Here is an 18,572-nt window from a genome sequence, read left to right as displayed (position 1 = left end):
TACTTTTCTCAGAAAAATCCCATGGTGTCTGCTCCTTCTCTCTAGAAAAAAGTGATTAATGGCAGACTCTGTCTATGCATCATTTATCCACTTATTTGTTAATCAAATACTGATTTACCTACTATCTAGTACCAGCTCCAGTGCTAGAGAAAATAAGGCAGGGTCCATGCCCTGGAAGGAGTAGGACAGGTCACCTTTCCTCTCTCCCTGCTTATAGGACTTCACTACATATGCTTTGCAAGTAGTCAGTTGGGATATTGGTCTAGAGAAACAGTAACCTTTGATTTGACTTGTTGTCTGTAGTTTGAAATAGGAGGGAAAGGAGAAAATGAGGGAGAGAGTGCACATCTCCCGTGTTAGGCTTTGGGTAGGACCGAGGCTCTGTTATGCCCATTTTATCATTTGAGCCACCCGATAAAACAAAAACAAAAACAAAACAAAACAAAACAAAAACAAAAAACAAACAAGCAAAACAGCAGCAACAACAAAAACAACAAAAACAAAAAAAAAAAAAAAAGAAAGAGAGAAAAATGGTCATCCCAGGTCATGCAGCCAGAAACTGGTGAATTGGGGAATTTGAACTCTACTGCCTCTCACAATGGTATTTTCCCTTCTTTGAGCTGCCGACTACCCGGGACACTGAGAAGGAAGCAATGTTGCTAATGCTGGTCCTGGTTGACGATTGAAATGGAAGACGAAATTCATAGTTATGATTCCCAGGGCTGTTGTTACTTCCACTGTAAGCACACCTACATCCTGATCTCAATTCTTCTACACTTGCACATATATTCACATCCCTATACATGCACATCGTTTCCTATAAAATTTAGTAGGGCTTCTGTTTTAGCTCTTCAGGCTGTTCAGGTGTGGGCATTTTATAAATAAATATGCACTAATGTTGTTACTATTATTGCTGTCCCATAAATTTAACAGTGCATGCAGGAAGCTCCCGGTGTGTGGGGCACCTGAATTACAGTTGCTTAGGGAACCACATCCACTGTGCCCCGGCCATGTCTACCCGAGTGATGTGTCTCTATGGCTCCTACTGCAGAAATAACCCATACCCTTCCATCCTAGCACAGGGGGCCGAGTGCTCCTGGGGGTGCTGTAGGGAGCATTTTCACAGATATACAAGGATGTGTGAGTTGGAAACACCATTGCTGGCCAGCCCCTCATCTAGGAGGAGCCGTGACCATTCACGGGATCCAGAGCACCGCTGACTATAAGTAGAGCAGCCAACAGTCCCTGAGTGTTCAGGACATGCCAGGCAATGGGCTGAGGGCTTGAAATTCATAGAGACATCAAGAAATGAAGGCGCTTACCCAGGGATATTAGCTAACAATGACCAAACCTTTCTTACCATCCGCCACTGTGCTGGATACTTGTTGCTTTAGCTCAAGTAATCTTGTGAAGTAGGTATTTTAATTATTCTTGTTTATAAATGGCAGCCCTGAGACTTAGAAAGATCAGATTACTTGGACCAGCATCTCAAATAGGAATGGGCAGTGCTGGTGCTGGGTCCCAGCTCTGCGCGATGCTAAGGGCTATGCCCCGAACTCTTCCTTTTTATTAACTAAGTGAGCTCACAGTGTTAAGAAATGACTGAGCTGGGTTTTAAGCTCCTTCTGTCTGATTGCAGAGCTCAGAAGCCTTCCATACCACACCAACTTCGCCTTTGGGATTATGTGCGAATGTAGGATCGCCCAGAGAGAAATGCCATACTAGAGATAAAGGGAACTACTTCCACTGGGAAGCCAGACCTGGTTTTGTCAAGTGCACTCGGTGTCTCCTTCCTCTCAGCCCTCACCATGTGGGAAGTCTTCATTAAAGCAACCTGGCAGTTTTCCTGGGACTGTGCAATTACGTCTCCTCCAGACCTTCTTGTCTACCTGACTGTGGTCCCTCCAGGTCTGGGCTGGGCCCTGCCTCCTCAGTGAGTCCAACTGCTTGCCTAGATCATAGCACACACTTGGTGCACAGGGAACCGTACTGTCAATGAAAGGGAGTCTCTCCTAAACTTGAAAGTCCCTGAGTCTTCTTCTGGGGATGAAGTCTTTTCAGTCTTTCTCATGTATTCATTTAAGTAGGTCCCAGTTTCTAGTTCTCTATTGCTGTGTCATAAATGGTCCCCGAATTTGCAGATCAAGACAAGAAACATTATATATTTATTATCTCAACAAACATGGGTTTATTAACATTTCTTACCTTGGCAGACGTTTATTCTGTGGGTCAGAGACCCAGATACCATGTAACTGTTCCTGTAGGCTAAGGTTTCTTCTCTCTCTCTCTCTCTTTTCGAAGATTTTATTTATTTATTTATTTAACAGAGAGAGAGAGAGAGAGAGAGAGAGAGAGAGAGAATGAACAGGGGGAGGGGTTGAGGGAAAGGGAGAAGCAGGTTCCCCACTGAGCAGGGAGCCTTACATGGGGCTTCATCCCAGGACCCCGAGATCATGACCTGAGCCGAAGGCAGACGCTTCCCTGGTGGAGCCACCCAGGCGCCCTCTGCCTAGGGTTTCTCGTGAGACTTCAAGTCAGGTTGTCAGCCAGAGCTATGGTCCCCTCTCAAGGCTTGACCGGGGAAGGATCTGCTTCCCAGTCCCCTCAAGTGGTGGCAGGATTCCTTTCCACAGGGGCTGTGAGCCAGAGGCCACCCTCATATCCTTGTCCTGGGGACCTCTCTGTCTGGCAGCTTGACAACATGGCATCTGACTTCACCAGAGCAAGAAAGTGAGAGGAGCAGAGAGCGTGTGAGCAAGACGGGGGTCACAACCTTCTGTGCCCCTGTCACGGAACTGACATCCCACACGTGCCCTGTATTCCATGTGACAGAAAGAGTTGCTAGGAGAGGGCAGCATATGAGGATGTGAACATGAGGACGCCAGGACCATCAGGAAGCCATTTTAGAAGCAGCTGACCTTGGTCCCCTGCCCTCTTTCCTTTTCTTCAAACCAGATCTCTCTTTCATTTCGGGTGACTCATGCTTTTTCATGTCTGTAGACTTGCAGAATGATTGATCGCCAAACTTCAGGTTCTCGTGTTCTTTCCAGAATGTTCTTCAGCCTCCTGGTGTGAACAGCCTCTCATTTTCTTATAGACTGTCTTTGCAGAAAAAGATTTCTGCCTCTAACCCAAGTGCCTCTCCTCGTTTTGCGCCCCAGAGGTACACTTGTCGGTTTTCCTTTGTCATGAGGTCTTCGGACCCCACTCCTTGGGATGATGACGTCCCTGAAGGGTCCTCAGCACCCGACACCGTGTCTGGTGCTTAGGGATACTTACCTCATCTTTGCTGACAAGGCGAATGAGTGAAGGTGTGTCTGAGCTTTGCACGGTGCCGGGAGTGCCGGCCTGAAAAGACATGATGTACCATCTAGGAGAAAGCCCTCTGTCTTTGTAGTGGGCCATAATTTCCTTCAGAAGCTGCTCCCTCCTGGCCTGTCTGGCCTCCTCTGCCGGCCTTGTGCTGCATGTGCCTGCTGCCCCCCTGCCCACGCTCCAGTTCACAGGCGGTGTTCTTCGCACATCTCCTGGATTGCGGATCTGTTTTTCCACTCAGCTAACTCTCATCTTACCAGCCTCAGCTCTCAGGACGCCCAGACCTGGATTAGGGGTCCCTTCTTCTGCACTGACCTCTGCCACCGTGGCAGTCTCCTTGCATTACATTCTCTGTTTCGAGCCTCCTACCCAACTGGACACTGAGACTCTTAGTGGCTCTCATCTCTGTATCCCCAGGTCAGTGCAGAATGGGCCCTCAAGAAATCTCTGTTGAATGCATGGATTTCTTCCTGCTACAGACGAGGAGACTGATGTCCAGAGAGGGGAGGGGCTTTGCCGAAGGTTGTGTGGTGACCCGTGGCTGTGCGGTATTCGGGTCTGCTCTCTAGTCCCCCCAAGACAGCACTTTTGCCACTGGCCCCAGGCATTCCCTTGCCACTGAAGGACCAGACCTTAGCATGTCCCTTGGGCTAAGACCACTATTGTTCTTCTGGCGGTGACACATTCAAACCAGCAAGCTTGAAAGGTTTAGGCCCAGAATGTCAGCCTGAAATGGATAGAAGCCTCTGTATGGAAATGGGCTTGGGCAGAAATGCTGCATAGGAATATTTCCTCGCTCTCATTTTTTTTTCTTTTTTGTTCTCCTTTATATTCCCTCCTCAAAGGTCCAAAGGCAAAGCTGTTTATCTCCAAATGGCTGTTTAAACACAATGCAAATGTACTTTTGCTGAAATGTTAGTGGTCTGAAGAAGAGGCAATGGATTGGAAAACCCAGGGAAAAATGTCCCTCCAGTGAAAGGGCTGGAAGCAGGTGTGTTTATTTTAATCAAGCTCCCAGGTGCTTAGCAGCCAAACTCCTCCATCCAGAAAAGGACAGAGTCCTCTATCCTCTGCAGGGCCTCAGTGCCTTCCTTGGTAAGGGTGAGGCTTTGGATGCCGAGAAGATACTAGGGCTTACAATATGCTTCTCAGGCCAAAGCTCCATCTAGTTCCCTAGATCTGCAGGAGATCCTGATGGTAAGGGAGCCCCAGTGTGATGTGAGATGAACGCAGATGTTGCCAGGGTCACGCAGACCCAGTTGGAATCTAGGTTGTTTGTGCAACTTGGGACAAGGGTATGATCTCCTTGCGCTTTGTTTTCCTCATTTTGTAAAATGGAGATCATGGTGCTGAACCCAGAAGGTTGTTTCAAGGATTAGGTGCAACAAGGCAACAGGCACCTTGACCAGGGCCTTGGTTCTCAAAGTTGCTCTTGTGGATTATCTGTTTTCTTTTCTTTTTTCTATGTTTGGGTGTCTTCTGTGACATCTCCCTCAAGAGGTCCCTCTGCCTGAGTCTTCTTTGCGTCAAGGCTAAGTGTCCCATGTCTTTTATCTACTGTCCTCTTTTGACGTCACCTCTAGCCCAACCCTGGTTACTCTTCTTGGAACATGGACTACTTGTCTGTGTTCTCTTTCCAGCATCACATAGACCCCAGTTACATGACCAGCTCTGCAGCTTGTGAGGTAAGTATCCTTGAGCAAAACTCTTCTTTTCTCTGAGCTTCACTTCTCTGATCCACACAATGGGAACCTGAGGAGTGGGTCAAGAGAAAACTGAATAATGGATACAAAGGGTTCCTGTGGAGGTTTAGTGATGTAGCAGGCACTCTGCGTGCGTGGGAACCTGCTCTTGCTGAACTTCACTATCCTTCCAGCCATATGGTCTTTCTTCCACTTTTGAGCTATCCTGAATGTATGCAGATAGTTTTCTGGGTGCAAAGGCCAGGCTGTGTATTTACTGGTCCTACCTTTAATGATGATGATGACAATGATGATGATGATGATGAAGGCTACTATTCATCGAGCATCTACTATGCAATATATGTTTTCCCATTTTATCTTTCTAGCAATGCTGTGGAGTCGATGCCCTTCACATTTTGCCAGTTAGGATAATGAGACTTGCCAAAGGTCAATCAAAAAAATAACAGGACTGGGGCGTGAACCCAAGTTTCTCTAACTCCGAAGTCCATGTTCTTCCCATTACCTTAGTCTACTAAGCTATAGACTTCGCACCAGTCTGTTCGGGTTGTTGGTGGGAGTATTTGGGTATGGTTCATTTTGTTTGTATGTTTGACCGAAGTACCATAGTTGAGCCCACCTGACTTACAGTCGTTTATGTGACCCTATGGCCAGGGTCATATGGACAGAGAGTGTAGAATGTGCTATCTATTCCAGGAGATTCTGGTTAAGGTAGGAATATTTGTTAGCAAGTGACAAACATCCCAGGTGGTGAACTGAGAAACATTGCTGTGGGAACTGGGACCAGTGGGATCTAGGTTTGGCTCTGAACATGAGGACTCTGGACAGAACTCTTCTCCTCGCCTCTTTCTAACCTTGAGCATGATCGATTGGGCTCACTAATCTAAAGGCACTCCTCCAGCTCTCTTTTCTGGCTCTAGGATTATTTACTGCTAGTGGGAGTCAAGGGACAGAAAATGTGTTTGAGGTGAAAGGATATGGGAAATCTACTTTCCAACCTCAAACCAAAGGGCTACCTGAGATAGAGGAATGGAGATAAGACTATGGAATCTTTTTTTTTTTTTTCTTAAGATTTTATAGAGAGATAGTGAGAGAGAAGGGACTACAAGTAGGGGTATGGGAGAGGGGGAAGCAGGCTTCCCATTGAGCAGGGAGCCTGACACAGGGCTTGATCCTAGGATCCAAGGATCATGACCTGAGCTGAAGGCAGACATTTAATGACAGAGCCATCCGGGTGCCCCAAGACTATGGAATCTTAAGGATAGGAACATGTCTAGCTGCTTATAGTTCTAGGAGTTGACTTTCATTTTACACATAGTCCACATTTGGAAGGTTAAGAGTGAAGGGAGATTTCCTAGTACATAGTTAAGAGCTTTGGGATCTACATCTGGATTTGAATCCTGGTTTTGCTGCTCAGTAGCCTTCCCACCTTGGGCTAGACTCAGTTTCCTTATTTGAAAAATGAAGTGCTAACAAAAATTTATGATTGATCAAACAAAGGAATATCTAAAATATTTAATGTAACATGTTGTATGTATTAAATGCTCCAAAAATAAAAGATTACCATCACCACCACCACCACCATCATCATCAACAACAATGAAATGGGTCTTCTTTTGAGCTAACAAGCTCCCAGTTTCGGTGATGTTCCAACACAGGTTGGATGACCATGGGATAGAGCATTGTAGGGAGGTACCTGTATTGTGTAATTTGTTAGGGTGAAAGCCTGTTTCGTTTCCAATTAATCTGAGATTCTGTGACTCCCATTAGAACATGTGATACATGGGACAGGACTTAAGAGGGGTCTGAGGTTTCTGTGAGTTAGGGTAGCTTCTAAGAGATGGGAATTCTCTGGCCTTAACAAGTAGGTCTGCCTTAGACATGTTGATAAAAGTAGGAAGAGCACTGCATAGCCATGAGGAATGCGTGCATCTTGTCACAAGGAAAGGTACAGGCAAGTTGAAGTGTATTCAAGGGTTTATGGGCCATCAGACAAAACCTTGTTTCCCATTATTTCTCAAGTGCCCTTTGAGATTCAGGACAAAGACTGGTGGAGGAAGGAGCACAGAGATTTGATGGAACCCCCTTCTTTTAGAGGCAGTGTGATATAATGGAAGAAACATTGAGAATGGAGGTCAACAGATTGGTTTAGAGTCCCTCTCTGCCTTTACTTGTTATGAGTGTTTGGAGAGATGAATTAAACTCTCAGAGTTTCCATTTCCTCCAGTATCAAAAATGGCAGCATTGCCTAGAGTTTACATTGGACATGTGGAACAGAAGAGATTCTGTAGATAAAAGAAAACACAGCAGACCCAGTACATATTAAATGCACAATAAACATTGTTCATGTCCTCCTGCTTTCACAGACCTTGGGCCAATTTCCAGTGACATCTTCTCAGAGAACAGAACAGTGACTTTTTTGTCAAGCTCTGAGAAAAAGCAGCTAAAATGTCCCTTTCATGGAAATGGGAGACGAGTGGTCTGATGTTCCTTGGTAGCCATAGAAACGTGTGGCTGCTCTTTGCTCTGTCCCTCTGCACCCAGTACTTTGTCCCCAAGCCTTCTCTGCCACTCCCCATTCCATCAAGGGCATGGGCTGAATGCGATGGTACTGTTCAACAGCCTGTAGTCTAAGAGGGCGAACATGGGGGTCAAGCACTAGTGTCTTAAAAACATTTTTATTTTGTAAGTCATTACCAGCTGATGATCACCTGTGGCTCTGAAAATCAAGGGCCACCTTTCCTTCCTGCCTTCTTTCCTATTTATTTCTGAGCCTTTCTAGAGCTTTAGCTCTCAGAATTGTCACCGTGGTTTCTTCCACACACTGTAGTTTCATGTTCTAAGGACAGCGTGTCTTTCCTTCTCGAAATGCACTCCATCAGACTGATAAATACCAGTTGAATAGTCTTTAACCTTTCAAGCTGACCCCTTGTACCTATTCTTTTACTTCTTTGCATGTATTTTTCTGAGATTCTAAAATTCCATTTTCTGTAAACAATCTTTTTCCAATTGAGATATAATTGACATACATCGCTGTATAGGTTTAAGGTGCACAGTGCACATTGGTTTGACTTACACATTTTGTGAAATGATTATTGCCATAAATAGAGTCAGCATCCATCATCTCATATAAATGCAATGAATAGAAAAAGCAAAAAAAAAAAAAAAAAAGGAAGAAAAAATGCTTTCATAGTGATGAGAACCCTTGGGATTGGCTCTCTTAATAGCATTTGTATATGCCATACAGCAATGTTAACTATAGTCATCAAGTTGTCCATTGCACTCCTAATACTTACTTACCTTATAACTGCAAGTTTGTACATTTTGACCAACTTCCTCCTTTTCCTCCTCTTCTCCACCCCCCCTCCCTCTGCTAAGCACAAAGCTGATCTCTTCCCCTGGAGTCTGTTTTCATTTCTGTTCTCTTTTAGATCCCACATATAAGTAAGATCATACAGCATTTGCCTTTCTCTGACTTATGTCTTCAGGGTCCATCCATCTTGTCACAAATGGCAGGATTTTTTTTTCATTTTTATGGCTGAATAATATTCCATTGTACGTATGCATGTATGTAGGTATATGTGCACACATACGATGGATAGATAGGTTGTTTCATGTTTTGGCTGGAATAAATATGCTATTTTAAGCATAGGGGTACAGATATCTTTTGAGGTTATGATGAGTTTCCATGTTCTTTTTAAGCATGGGAACCAGAAGCATATAGACGTTGGAGTCAGACAAGACTGACCATGAGATTTTCCTCTGTCATTTCTTGGCGTTCCCATTTTTAGCTAGAGGTAATAGCCTCTGCCTTGTGAGGCTGTTGAGAAGCGTACAGGCAAATGTAACTAGAATCTTTAACGCCGTTCCTGGCATAGAGGAAACAGTTAATCATTGGGAACTGCAGACATGATTAATAGCAACTTTTGTGTACTTTTTTAAAGTAGCTCATTATTTTTTCCTACTTTGTTTCATGGGATAATGGCTCTGTAATATAATAATACTTTTGGGAAACATCAGGTTAGATTTTGCTAAAGAGAATCCAGTGTAGGCCTTTTCAGAGATTTTAATACCTGATATATAAATACAGAAACTCTGGTACTTTAAGAGGTGAATATAGAATGTAGCATGTCCCCAAATTCTTTGAAAATGGAAATTTTGTGCTCAAGATACATTTTGTTTGATGGGAAATACTTCTATGGCTCTTTGGGACATTCAGATACATTTATGTGGTCAGTGGGTCCATAGATGGAGACACAGATTCTCATCCTAACTTCACACCTTGCCATCGAGGCCTGGGTGTAGTGTCGTGAAAAGGGCACTAGGCTGTGGCTCAGAAGATTTGGTTCCCAGGCCCAGTTATTCCTCTGATTTCTAGATAAGAGTACACCATGAAGTCTCAGGCTTCTTTGTACGCTGAAGATAGTAGCAATGCTTATGACATAGAATTTTGGTGAAAAGTGAATGAGATATTTGAGAATAATTTGTAAACTAATAAGAACTGAAAAAATGTGGTACCATCTTTGTCACCAACACCACTGTTACATCTCCACTGTCATCAGCTGAAAGTGACATTCATACGTCCAGGCTCTGGCATCTGCAGCTGTTATAGAGAACTCCAAAGATCAGCCGTCTGGAGCCCCATGCCACGTCTGCCACCAGGGGCTTTATCTTCAATAAAGTGCCACCGTCCAACATTTGTCTATGGAGAAGAGCCAGCCAATCTTGTTTCCTAGTGGCCCCAGGAGGACACTGAACTAGTTGAGGCCAGGTAGTATTTTCTGAAGCTCAGAAAGGAAGAGAGAGAGCCATCTAGTTCATCTCACTCACCATCTGCTCTCCTTGTAAAGTCCCCTCTGGTGATGTGGGGTGTTCCCTTGAAGGCGTGTGCTCTTGAAGACCTGTGGTCAGTATCAGGTGGCATGATGAGACCACTGTGAGTCCCGTCATAGTTGCCACAGGGCTCTAGGGCAAGCTGAGGTCTGTAAGCATCTTGCCAGTTGGGCTGATTATTCTCTGCTCAGGCCATATCTAGCATGTTGATAGAGAAGTTGTGGAGGGTAGTGGCTGAGAACTTGGACTCTGAAGTCAAATGGTTATAAACTTTGAGCTGCATGATCCTTGGTGAGTGGTGAGTTCAGTTTCCTCCTGTGTAAAATATGAGCGTAAAATATGAGTGATAATAGAGAACATCTCATGAAGTTTCTGTGAAGATTAAGTGAGATACTACATGAAAAATATTTATGTTATATGGCACATAGATGTTTTTGTAAATAGTAGTGATGATGATGCTATATGATGATGATGGTGGTGGTGGTAAGGTGATATTCTTTGCTAGGAAAAGTCATTGTTAAAAAAAAAAAGAAAAGTAAAATACATACAAAGCATAATAAAGAACCTCAAAATATGATTTGAGATAGAAAGTCAGGCTAGCAGCCTTTGGTGTGGAGGACAGAAGGCTCAAGACAACCTAACTGCCACCTTTCACTCGCTATAGAGCTTCCCCCAAAGAGGAGGTATTAGGTGTAGCTTATTTGACCTGGAAAGCAGAAGCTGGCTCGTAGAGAGAGCACCCAGCACCCTGAGAACAACTGTCTGAGAGGAGAATTGGGGCTTCCTCGGGGTTGAGTTTGCTGTCTCTGGAGGTATGCCTAGGCTGGATGAACCCTTGCACGGGCTAATAAAGGAAGGCCCTGTGGAAGATTGGGAAAACTACACGTGCTTTAAAGGATACCGCAGATGTGAAAGTGCCAAGGTCAAAGAGCCAAAGAATGCGAGAAACTGGTTCATGCCAAAGATAGAGAGAAGGCGATGAGGAGGGACCTGGCCCCAGGTAGGCAAGGTAGGGGTTGAGGGGGAGAAGAATGCCTCCTCTTGAAGTAGTATGTGCACAGTTCAGCCATGAGGCAGCCCGAGGATAGGGGGCCACCTTTCGTAGAGTTCTGAGACAGTCACAATGTTAAGTATTCATTCCTCCTGCCTCCAACGTGACACTTGCACTTGTCAGACAATGTGCCCTGATTTAGCTTCCAGAAATACACAAAGAAGTGCAGAGGTGCTAGAGCCCAGATGTGGCAGGGATCGCATGAGGCATTCAATAAGGTTCATGGTAGGAACCTCATGCGGTGTGTGAGAGACTTAGCAGCCTTCAGTTAGGTTTTTGTATGATTTCTTCCCAGAGAGGTGCGAGGGTGGGGGTTGGGGTGACTCATCTTTACCAAAGACAGTAAATGAATACATTTGACTAGAAAAAAAACCAGTAGCAATATTTCAGTGCTGACAACCTCTTGGTAGAATGGAGAACAATATTTAAGCATTCATTCATTCATTCATTCATTCAACTGATATTTATTGAGCACCTAATTTACTCAGACACACAGACCCCAGAAATACTAGGAAGGCACAAACTATGAGGCCTGCCATGTAACAGATGCATAATAAGTAACTAGTTATTGAATGAATTAATTCTCAGATAAGGTCATTGAGGCTTAGAGGAGTAAGGTGACTTGCCCATGGGGGCCACCACCTAAGTACAATGGCCAGAATCCCGCCTTGAGCCAAAGAGTCATATATCCTGCTGGTATCTGCAAGCAGCGGGGGTTTGAAGAACTGAGAAGAAAGGAAAGATCAAGTGCATGTGTCTAGCATTACAAATACACTCTCCCATTTCATCGAAATAGCTTGTCCGCTAGTTATGGGCTATAACTGCCATTTCAGAGATCAGAACACTGAGGCTCTGAGAGTGTAGGTAACTTGCCACAAGTTAGCTATTAATTGGAAGAGTCTGGATTTCAATTTCTATGTTTAAAACCCAAACCCAGCCTCTTCCTCCTTTTCCAAGTGGCTTTTTTACCTGTTGGGCTCCTCCATCCTAATATCCTGGGGTCCTAGAATCCTTGCCCCTCACCCCAACCCCATATGTCATTTGAAGGAAGAAATGACTTCACAGCCGGGGACCTAGTCTCTTGTCCCCCAGAGATACCAGGAGGAAGGAATCAATGGAGCTATGGCTGCTTTAAGTTTTTGGAACACAGTGGCCTGATGGGGTTAGATCTCTCTCTCTCTTTTTTATTTTTTTTTTCATTGTAAAATGTGATTGATTCAATTCCAAATTTAGCCTAGATTTGATTGTCTTCTCTCAACCTGGCATCTCCAAACTGAGAATCAATCAAACCCCAAATTATAGGCAGCGTGTGGCTCAACAATGCCGAGTGATTTCCGGTCGAATTTCTCAAGCAATGCATTTTATGCCATTCTCTGTTGCCATGAGAGAAGTTGAGGGGTAAGAGGGAGGGGAAATGAAAGGGAAATTAGATTATTAACTTTCTCCAGTTCCAGCAATCAATACACCCTGGTGTAATTCTATTCCTACAGCACAGCTCTCTCTCTCTCTCTCTTGAAAGTGACAGGGAGGGAACTATGAACCAAGATGCAATACAGAAACAACTATGACCCTAGCCATCTGACAATGCTCACGTTATGACTTGGAGATATCATTTATTGATCTGGAGCTCTCATTTATTGATTTTTTAATTTTTTTGGCCAATTGCAAGTGTTCTCTTTTATCCTCCAATCAACTCTGAAAGAAGAGCACTCTTTCCATTTTCCCGTTGGGAATATTTTGTTTTATTAGTGTTAGATTAACTGGCAAGCATCCTGTGGAGATGTTTGTAGTTAAGCCAGGACCTAAACACACCATGTCTAGCGTCAGAGGTCATGCTCTTTCTGCAACTACATGATGCCATTGTGGGACCTTTGTTCTGGAGTAAGGTGGAAGGTAGTATGATATGGGGGAGAAGATGGAAAGAACTGGTTCTAATCTCTCCTCTGCCACATACAAGTTGGGTGATCTTGACCTTAGAAAGTCATTTGATTGCTCTGTCCCCTTGTTCATGTGTAAAATGGGGACAGTGGTGACACTTCCTTTAAAGAGGTAAATGAGGTAATTCTCCACTAAAGTGTAAGCCTTGGGGACCTTGGCTTTGTTCACTGTCATTTCCTCCTTGCCTAGAACAATGTGAAGAAAAGGTGATGTTCAATCAAAATTGGTTGGATGGATGGATGGATGGATGGATGGGTGGGTGGGTGGATGGATGGATGGATAGATGGATGGATGGATGGATGGATAGATGTGAGTGCTAGGCGTAGTGCCAGGATCATAGTAAGCATTTTGCAAAGGTTGGTTCTCTTCCCTGTGTCTGCTTCCTGCAATGCAATACAGAACCTGGATGAGAAGAAGGTGGGTTTTTTGGGAGAGATAGTTTCTACCTTGCTGCTGTCTACAGCTTCTACTCAGAGCTAAATGCTGACGATCAGTTCCCTGGGCCAGGAACTCTTAAGAAGTCACCTCTGTTTGAGTTCCATTGCGAAGTTCCTGCCAGATCTAGTTGCCATGGAAACTCCCCAAGCCCCATGGGCGGCTCCACAGGCATCTGGCCTAAGTGTAGACTTGACCTGCATGCTTTTTTCTTCCTGAACTTCAGAGACAACTGTGCTGATTTCAGGTTTTCACTGAGTGAATGGCTACCCCAGGACACTGTTCATTCACGTTCTCCCTTCTACTTCCTCCCTCTTGCTCTGACTTGCCCTTACTCTCCACTCTTTTTGTCTTCAGTTCCTTAAAGGGTACTTCAGTTCCTAATATGTTCTGCTAATGTGTTGGACAAAGAAGTAAATGAGTCCTGGTTTCTGCCATCGATGATTAAATACTGATACTCGGCTTGGAAGTGATTATTTACCAAGGGCCTACCATGTCCTAAGAACTAAGCTAGGCATTTGACATTTGCTGTCTCATTTAGCTCTCACCACACTCTTAAGGGATGCATCATCTTATTCCCGTTTTCCAGATGAGAAAACTCAGAGGCAATATACTAAGGTGGCTTCACCCCCAACCCCCAATGACTCTTAATAGACTGTGGTTGACTGTGAAGGTTTAAATGACATAGGACCTAGGACAGCTAGGCCAGCGTGAGTCCAGGGAGAGGGTGTGAGCAGTCCCGCACCTGCCCATCAGCTCTCTTCTCCCAACCAGAAACCAGCCCTGTGAGGCCTGGATGGGATTTCTGGTAGTTGGTTAGTTAGTGAAAGGAATGTCTTGGTCACTTCCATCTCTGCTGCTGTGTGGGCCACATCTGAGAGATGCCTTCCCAGAGCCCCACGGTGTGCTAGTGTCCGCCCATGACTCCTGACTTCCCAATGCCAGGAGCATTCCACATCTCACTCTCCAGGTCACCTTCCCAAGAATGTGTTCATGCTGGAATCATCCTTATAGGTTTGTCCCCTCAGAATGGACTCCACAGAATCTTGAGTGGAAACTCAGTGCTCTCACTGACTGCTCTTTGGGGGTTTTGTTAAGGACGTAGACATGGGATAGTATGTTGACTTTTTAAGGAGAGACTTACCCAAAGTACCAACTCCTAGTCCGTACCCTTTCTAGGAGAAAACACTGATGTTAGCTTGCTTATGTTATTTGGTACTAAACTTTATATTTCAGAGTTTGAAACAGCTTTTTTGTGGTTCCTAAGGGAGAGGGAAAGTGTGTTCCCCTATTTTGGGTGGTCATTTTAGACTTAGAGATTTCCTATCTACCTGACACCAGGATCAACTCTTTAAATTTTATATTTGCTATGCCATTTAACAAATATTCAACAAATACTGTAACCACAAATAGAGGAATAGTCCATACCATAAGCTTTGCCTTGTCCTAGGACTAGCGATGAAGATCGGGATGCTGTTCTTAAAGTAAGGAATTTCTAGGTGCCAGGCACTGAACTCAGGGTGAGAAAAGTAAAGATAGTGAAGATAGGATTCCTTTCTTCAGGAAGCTCACGGTTTGGGGCATGCCTGGGTGGTTCAGTCAGTTAAGCATCTGCCTTCAGCTCAGGTCATGATCCCTGGGATGGAGTCTGCATCGGGGTCCTTGCTCAGTGGGGAGTCTGCTTCTCCCTTGCCTGCTACTCCCCCTGCTTGTGGCTTCTCCCTCTCTCTCTGACAAATAAGTAAACAAAATCTTTCTTTAAAAAAAAAGCTCACTGTTTATTAAGAAAAAGAAATATCCATAGAAAAAAATCCAAATTCAGCTCTTCTTGGGGTTCTTGTTCCATTAGGATTCACCAGCCTGGCAATGTTGCTCATTTGTGATTGGCCTGCTTTTTGATTGTTCAGCCCCTAGGTCTGTTTACTAATATTTTACTATCATCCATGGGAGTTTGGATGCATTTGTTGAGATTCTAACATGTCCCAGACCCTGTGCTAGACATCGGGATACAATGGTTAGCAAAGAGCATGGCGCCTGCCATCAGGAGGTTACCATCTAGTTACTAGAATCTAGTGTTTGAATGAGATACTTGGAGAAACACCGCAAATGTAGGCTGTTCGGTTGCCTAGAGGGAGAGGAATCTACGTTTGTGGTTAATTTCACTGTGTGATAAGGAACACAGAAACAAGTGGATTTCTATGCAAAGGAAATAATACCTATGGTCATGTTAGCATGATGAAGTGTTGACTGGGGTGGCACTGTGGTTAGGCAGCTCTGCTCTCATCTAGGCCAGGAAGTGGAGAGCACCAGGAGGTGTAAGTGCTGAGACCCACCATGAAAGGCCTCGGACGCCAGGCTGATGAGCGTGGATGGCATCCTGTGCCCAGATACTATAAAACATCTCAAGGGGTTCCAGCGGGGAACGAGATGGGAAGATGTGTCCATAGCTTGCTCACTCCACATGCAATCAGACAATAGAGGAGAGGAGAGGAAAGAGGTGTAAGTGCTAAGGATGCAGAGTCAGTAGGAACTATAAAGGAAGAAAACAGACGTGTGATGGACATCTAGGTGAACGAAGGCATTTTCAATAAGTTGGGGAGCCCGGGAGGAGGAGGTAGAGGGGAAGCACAGGATTAAAGAGAAAATAACATGTGCTGTTTTGAATATGTTTATCCCTTGGGACTTCCATAGGAAGGTGTCTGGGGAGGTTTGGGGAGAATGATTTGCTCAAAAGAAGAGCCTTGTGGGCGATAGAAATGTGGGAGCCGTTGCTCTAAAAACAGTGATTGAAACCTTGAAAGTTGGTATGAATAACAAGGCTTAAGAAGGAGACCAGTGGATCCCAGGGTCCTGGGATAGACCCCCGAGTCTGGCTCTCTGCTCAGCAGGGAGCCTGCTTCCTCCTCTCTCTCTGACTGCCTCTCTGCCTACTTGTGATCTCTCTCTGTCAAATAAATAAATAAACTTTAAAAAAAAAAAAAAGAATGAGACCAGTGGGGACTTAGGACACAGTCCACAGAATTTCTTTGCCGGCCCAACACTCTGCTGGCCACGCACCTCCAATCTACTCATTCTACTGCACCCATGAAATTGTCTCTCATTTTCCCAGGCAAAACTCTCTTCCCCATCCTGTGCCCTTTCTATTAGTTTCTAGCACAACTTGCCTTGGATTCTAACTAGCTGTGGGTAAGCCTGCCTTTGTTCCCTAGTCTCCAAGTTCCTGAAGATCAGAAACTATTCTGCTCCTGCTCTATGTGTATCTACATAATAGGTGCTCAGTAAAAGCCTGTGAAATTAATTTGAACTGATTAGCTTCCACCATTCTGTGAAAGCCAGTTAGGTGACAGACATTGTGTATACATTATACCATGTCATCACAACCTATGCACTGTTTCCTACTACCCTCATCATACATGTATGAAAACTGAGGCTCACAGAAGGGAACAATCACACAACCAACGAGGGCTAAAGCTCAAAGTTTAACCCATGGATGTCGAACTCCAAAGACCATGCTCATTCCTCGAGGCTCAATGAATTCAACGCTTCTTTTTTATTTCTGCTTGCCTCTAAGGCCAGTAGAGAGTTTAGCCATCCAAATAATTATCAGGAATAACCAGCCTAATTGAGAGGGTGGGAGGGAGAATTGCCACAGTTTCCATGAAGCTTGTTTCTTTCATCTACATCAAAGGGCATAATAATTCCATTTTCTAGAGAGTTAAGTTGAAACCCAACAAGAGCTGCTGAGATGTCGTGATGGGCACAGAAGTTAGAAAGTACAGTTTCTTTTCCAGTTTCTCATTTGGAAAAAAGCAGGGTTTCCAAATTCCATGCGATGCCTATTTTCTCACCCCATGGACTTATGTATCTCTGTGTGTATTTTTGTTACCAGGTTTGCTAAAAAGCCCAGTGAACAAGACAGCCTTGACGCTGATTGCTGTGAGCTCCTGCATCCTGGCGATGGTGTGCGGCAGTCAGATGTCCTGTCCACTTACCGTGAAGGTGACTCTGCATGTGCCTGAGCACTTCATTGCAGACGGTAAGAAGCAAGCATAAAAGATAACCCCATATACGTTCATCACCTTGCAGCCCCCGCTGGTCAGACATCCTCCGTGCACGGCCAAACTTCACAATCAGATTTTTTTTTTTTTTTTTAAAGAGCATTCAAATCCAAAGACCTTAAAGAGGCCCTTATGATTTGGAATCCTGTATTATATGAATGGAATTACACTGATTTTTGCCATGGGCAAGGATGAGATTTGTTAAATAAAGGAAGAATTCAAACATGAGTGTAGAAAGATTGAGCTACTTCAGAGAACCTACTGTTTCTTATTATGCTTCTGAATCCTATTCCTAACTAAAAATATTCCCCCAAAATACTATTCGCTAATTTAAAAATATGACAGACAAGATCATAGGAGCTTTGTTGGTATTTCCTGAATATCCTAGAGAATATTCACATTTCATTCCTTGTAAATGTACTTTTTAGTATGTTATCTCCTACTCTTCACCCAATTCATTTGAGTTAATGAGACACTGTAGTCACTATAATCATTTGCAAAGCGTGGCCCAAGAAACTGATTAAGGTGCTTGAGATCTATTGTTAAAGTGCCCTCCAGAAAGTCCTTCCTCTTTACATACTTCAGCGGGGTATGATGGCACCTGTTTTCCTAAATGCTTGCTCAAGAGCTTGGCATTCCGGGGCACCTGGGTGGCTCAGTGGGTTAAAGTGCTTGGCATTCCTGTTCATAAGTGTATTGAAGGCTTTCAGCGATACAATGCAGGAGACATATTAAATGTGTAGCTTAATAAATTTTTACAGAAGTCCGCTCAGATTAAACCACACAACATTCCCAGTACCTTCAGCTTCCTTATACTCCCTCCCTGTTAATGCCCTCCCAGAGGTGACCACCCTCTGACTTCTGGCACCATATTAGCACCATTATTTGTTTAGAACTTTTTCCAGTTGGGTGTGTATTGAATGTTTTTGACATCCTTCCTCGATATTTGTCCACCTTATCTCAACGTAACTCATTTTTATCTTTAAATTTTTAAGTTCCTGTTCAGAACTTAGCACCAATCCCTTCAATATGTCTTCTCCAAAGTGAACCTTTTATCTCGTTTTTCTGAAACACTCAGACTTCTATTAATGCATTCTGTGATTGCTCCCACTTCACCATGTGATCTAGCCTCTGCTTGTGTTTCGCCTGAACTGCTAGTAAGTTCAGTATTTCTGAATAGCTGATTTTCTGACCTAAGCACAATACTTTTGGTTCATTCCTATCAAATCGTGAAGGCACATG

The 18,572-nt window shown here is 44.2% G+C and overlaps 1 protein-coding gene across 2 annotated transcripts in view; it reads left to right on the top strand.

Annotated features, from left to right (window-relative positions):
• The window catches only part of ASTN2 (astrotactin 2), a 600,456-nt gene that overhangs the window by 74,025 nt on the left and 507,859 nt on the right, over positions 1–18,572 (top strand). For both annotated transcript variants that reach the window (XM_045074025.1, XM_045074024.1), the window contains exon 3: positions 17,162–17,308. In XM_045074025.1, the coding sequence (XP_044929960.1) occupies positions 17,162–17,308 (147 nt within the window). The remainder of the gene's footprint in view (positions 1–17,161; positions 17,309–18,572) is intronic.

The sequence above is a fragment of the Mustela putorius genome, unplaced genomic scaffold (genome assembly GCF_011764305.1).
Source record: "Mustela putorius furo isolate JIRA1106 unplaced genomic scaffold, ASM1176430v1.1 tig00537301_pilon_pilon_pilon, whole genome shotgun sequence".
NCBI classification, from domain to species: domain Eukaryota; kingdom Metazoa; phylum Chordata; class Mammalia; order Carnivora; family Mustelidae; genus Mustela; species Mustela putorius.
This window is presented reverse-complemented; position numbering and strand designations above follow the sequence as displayed.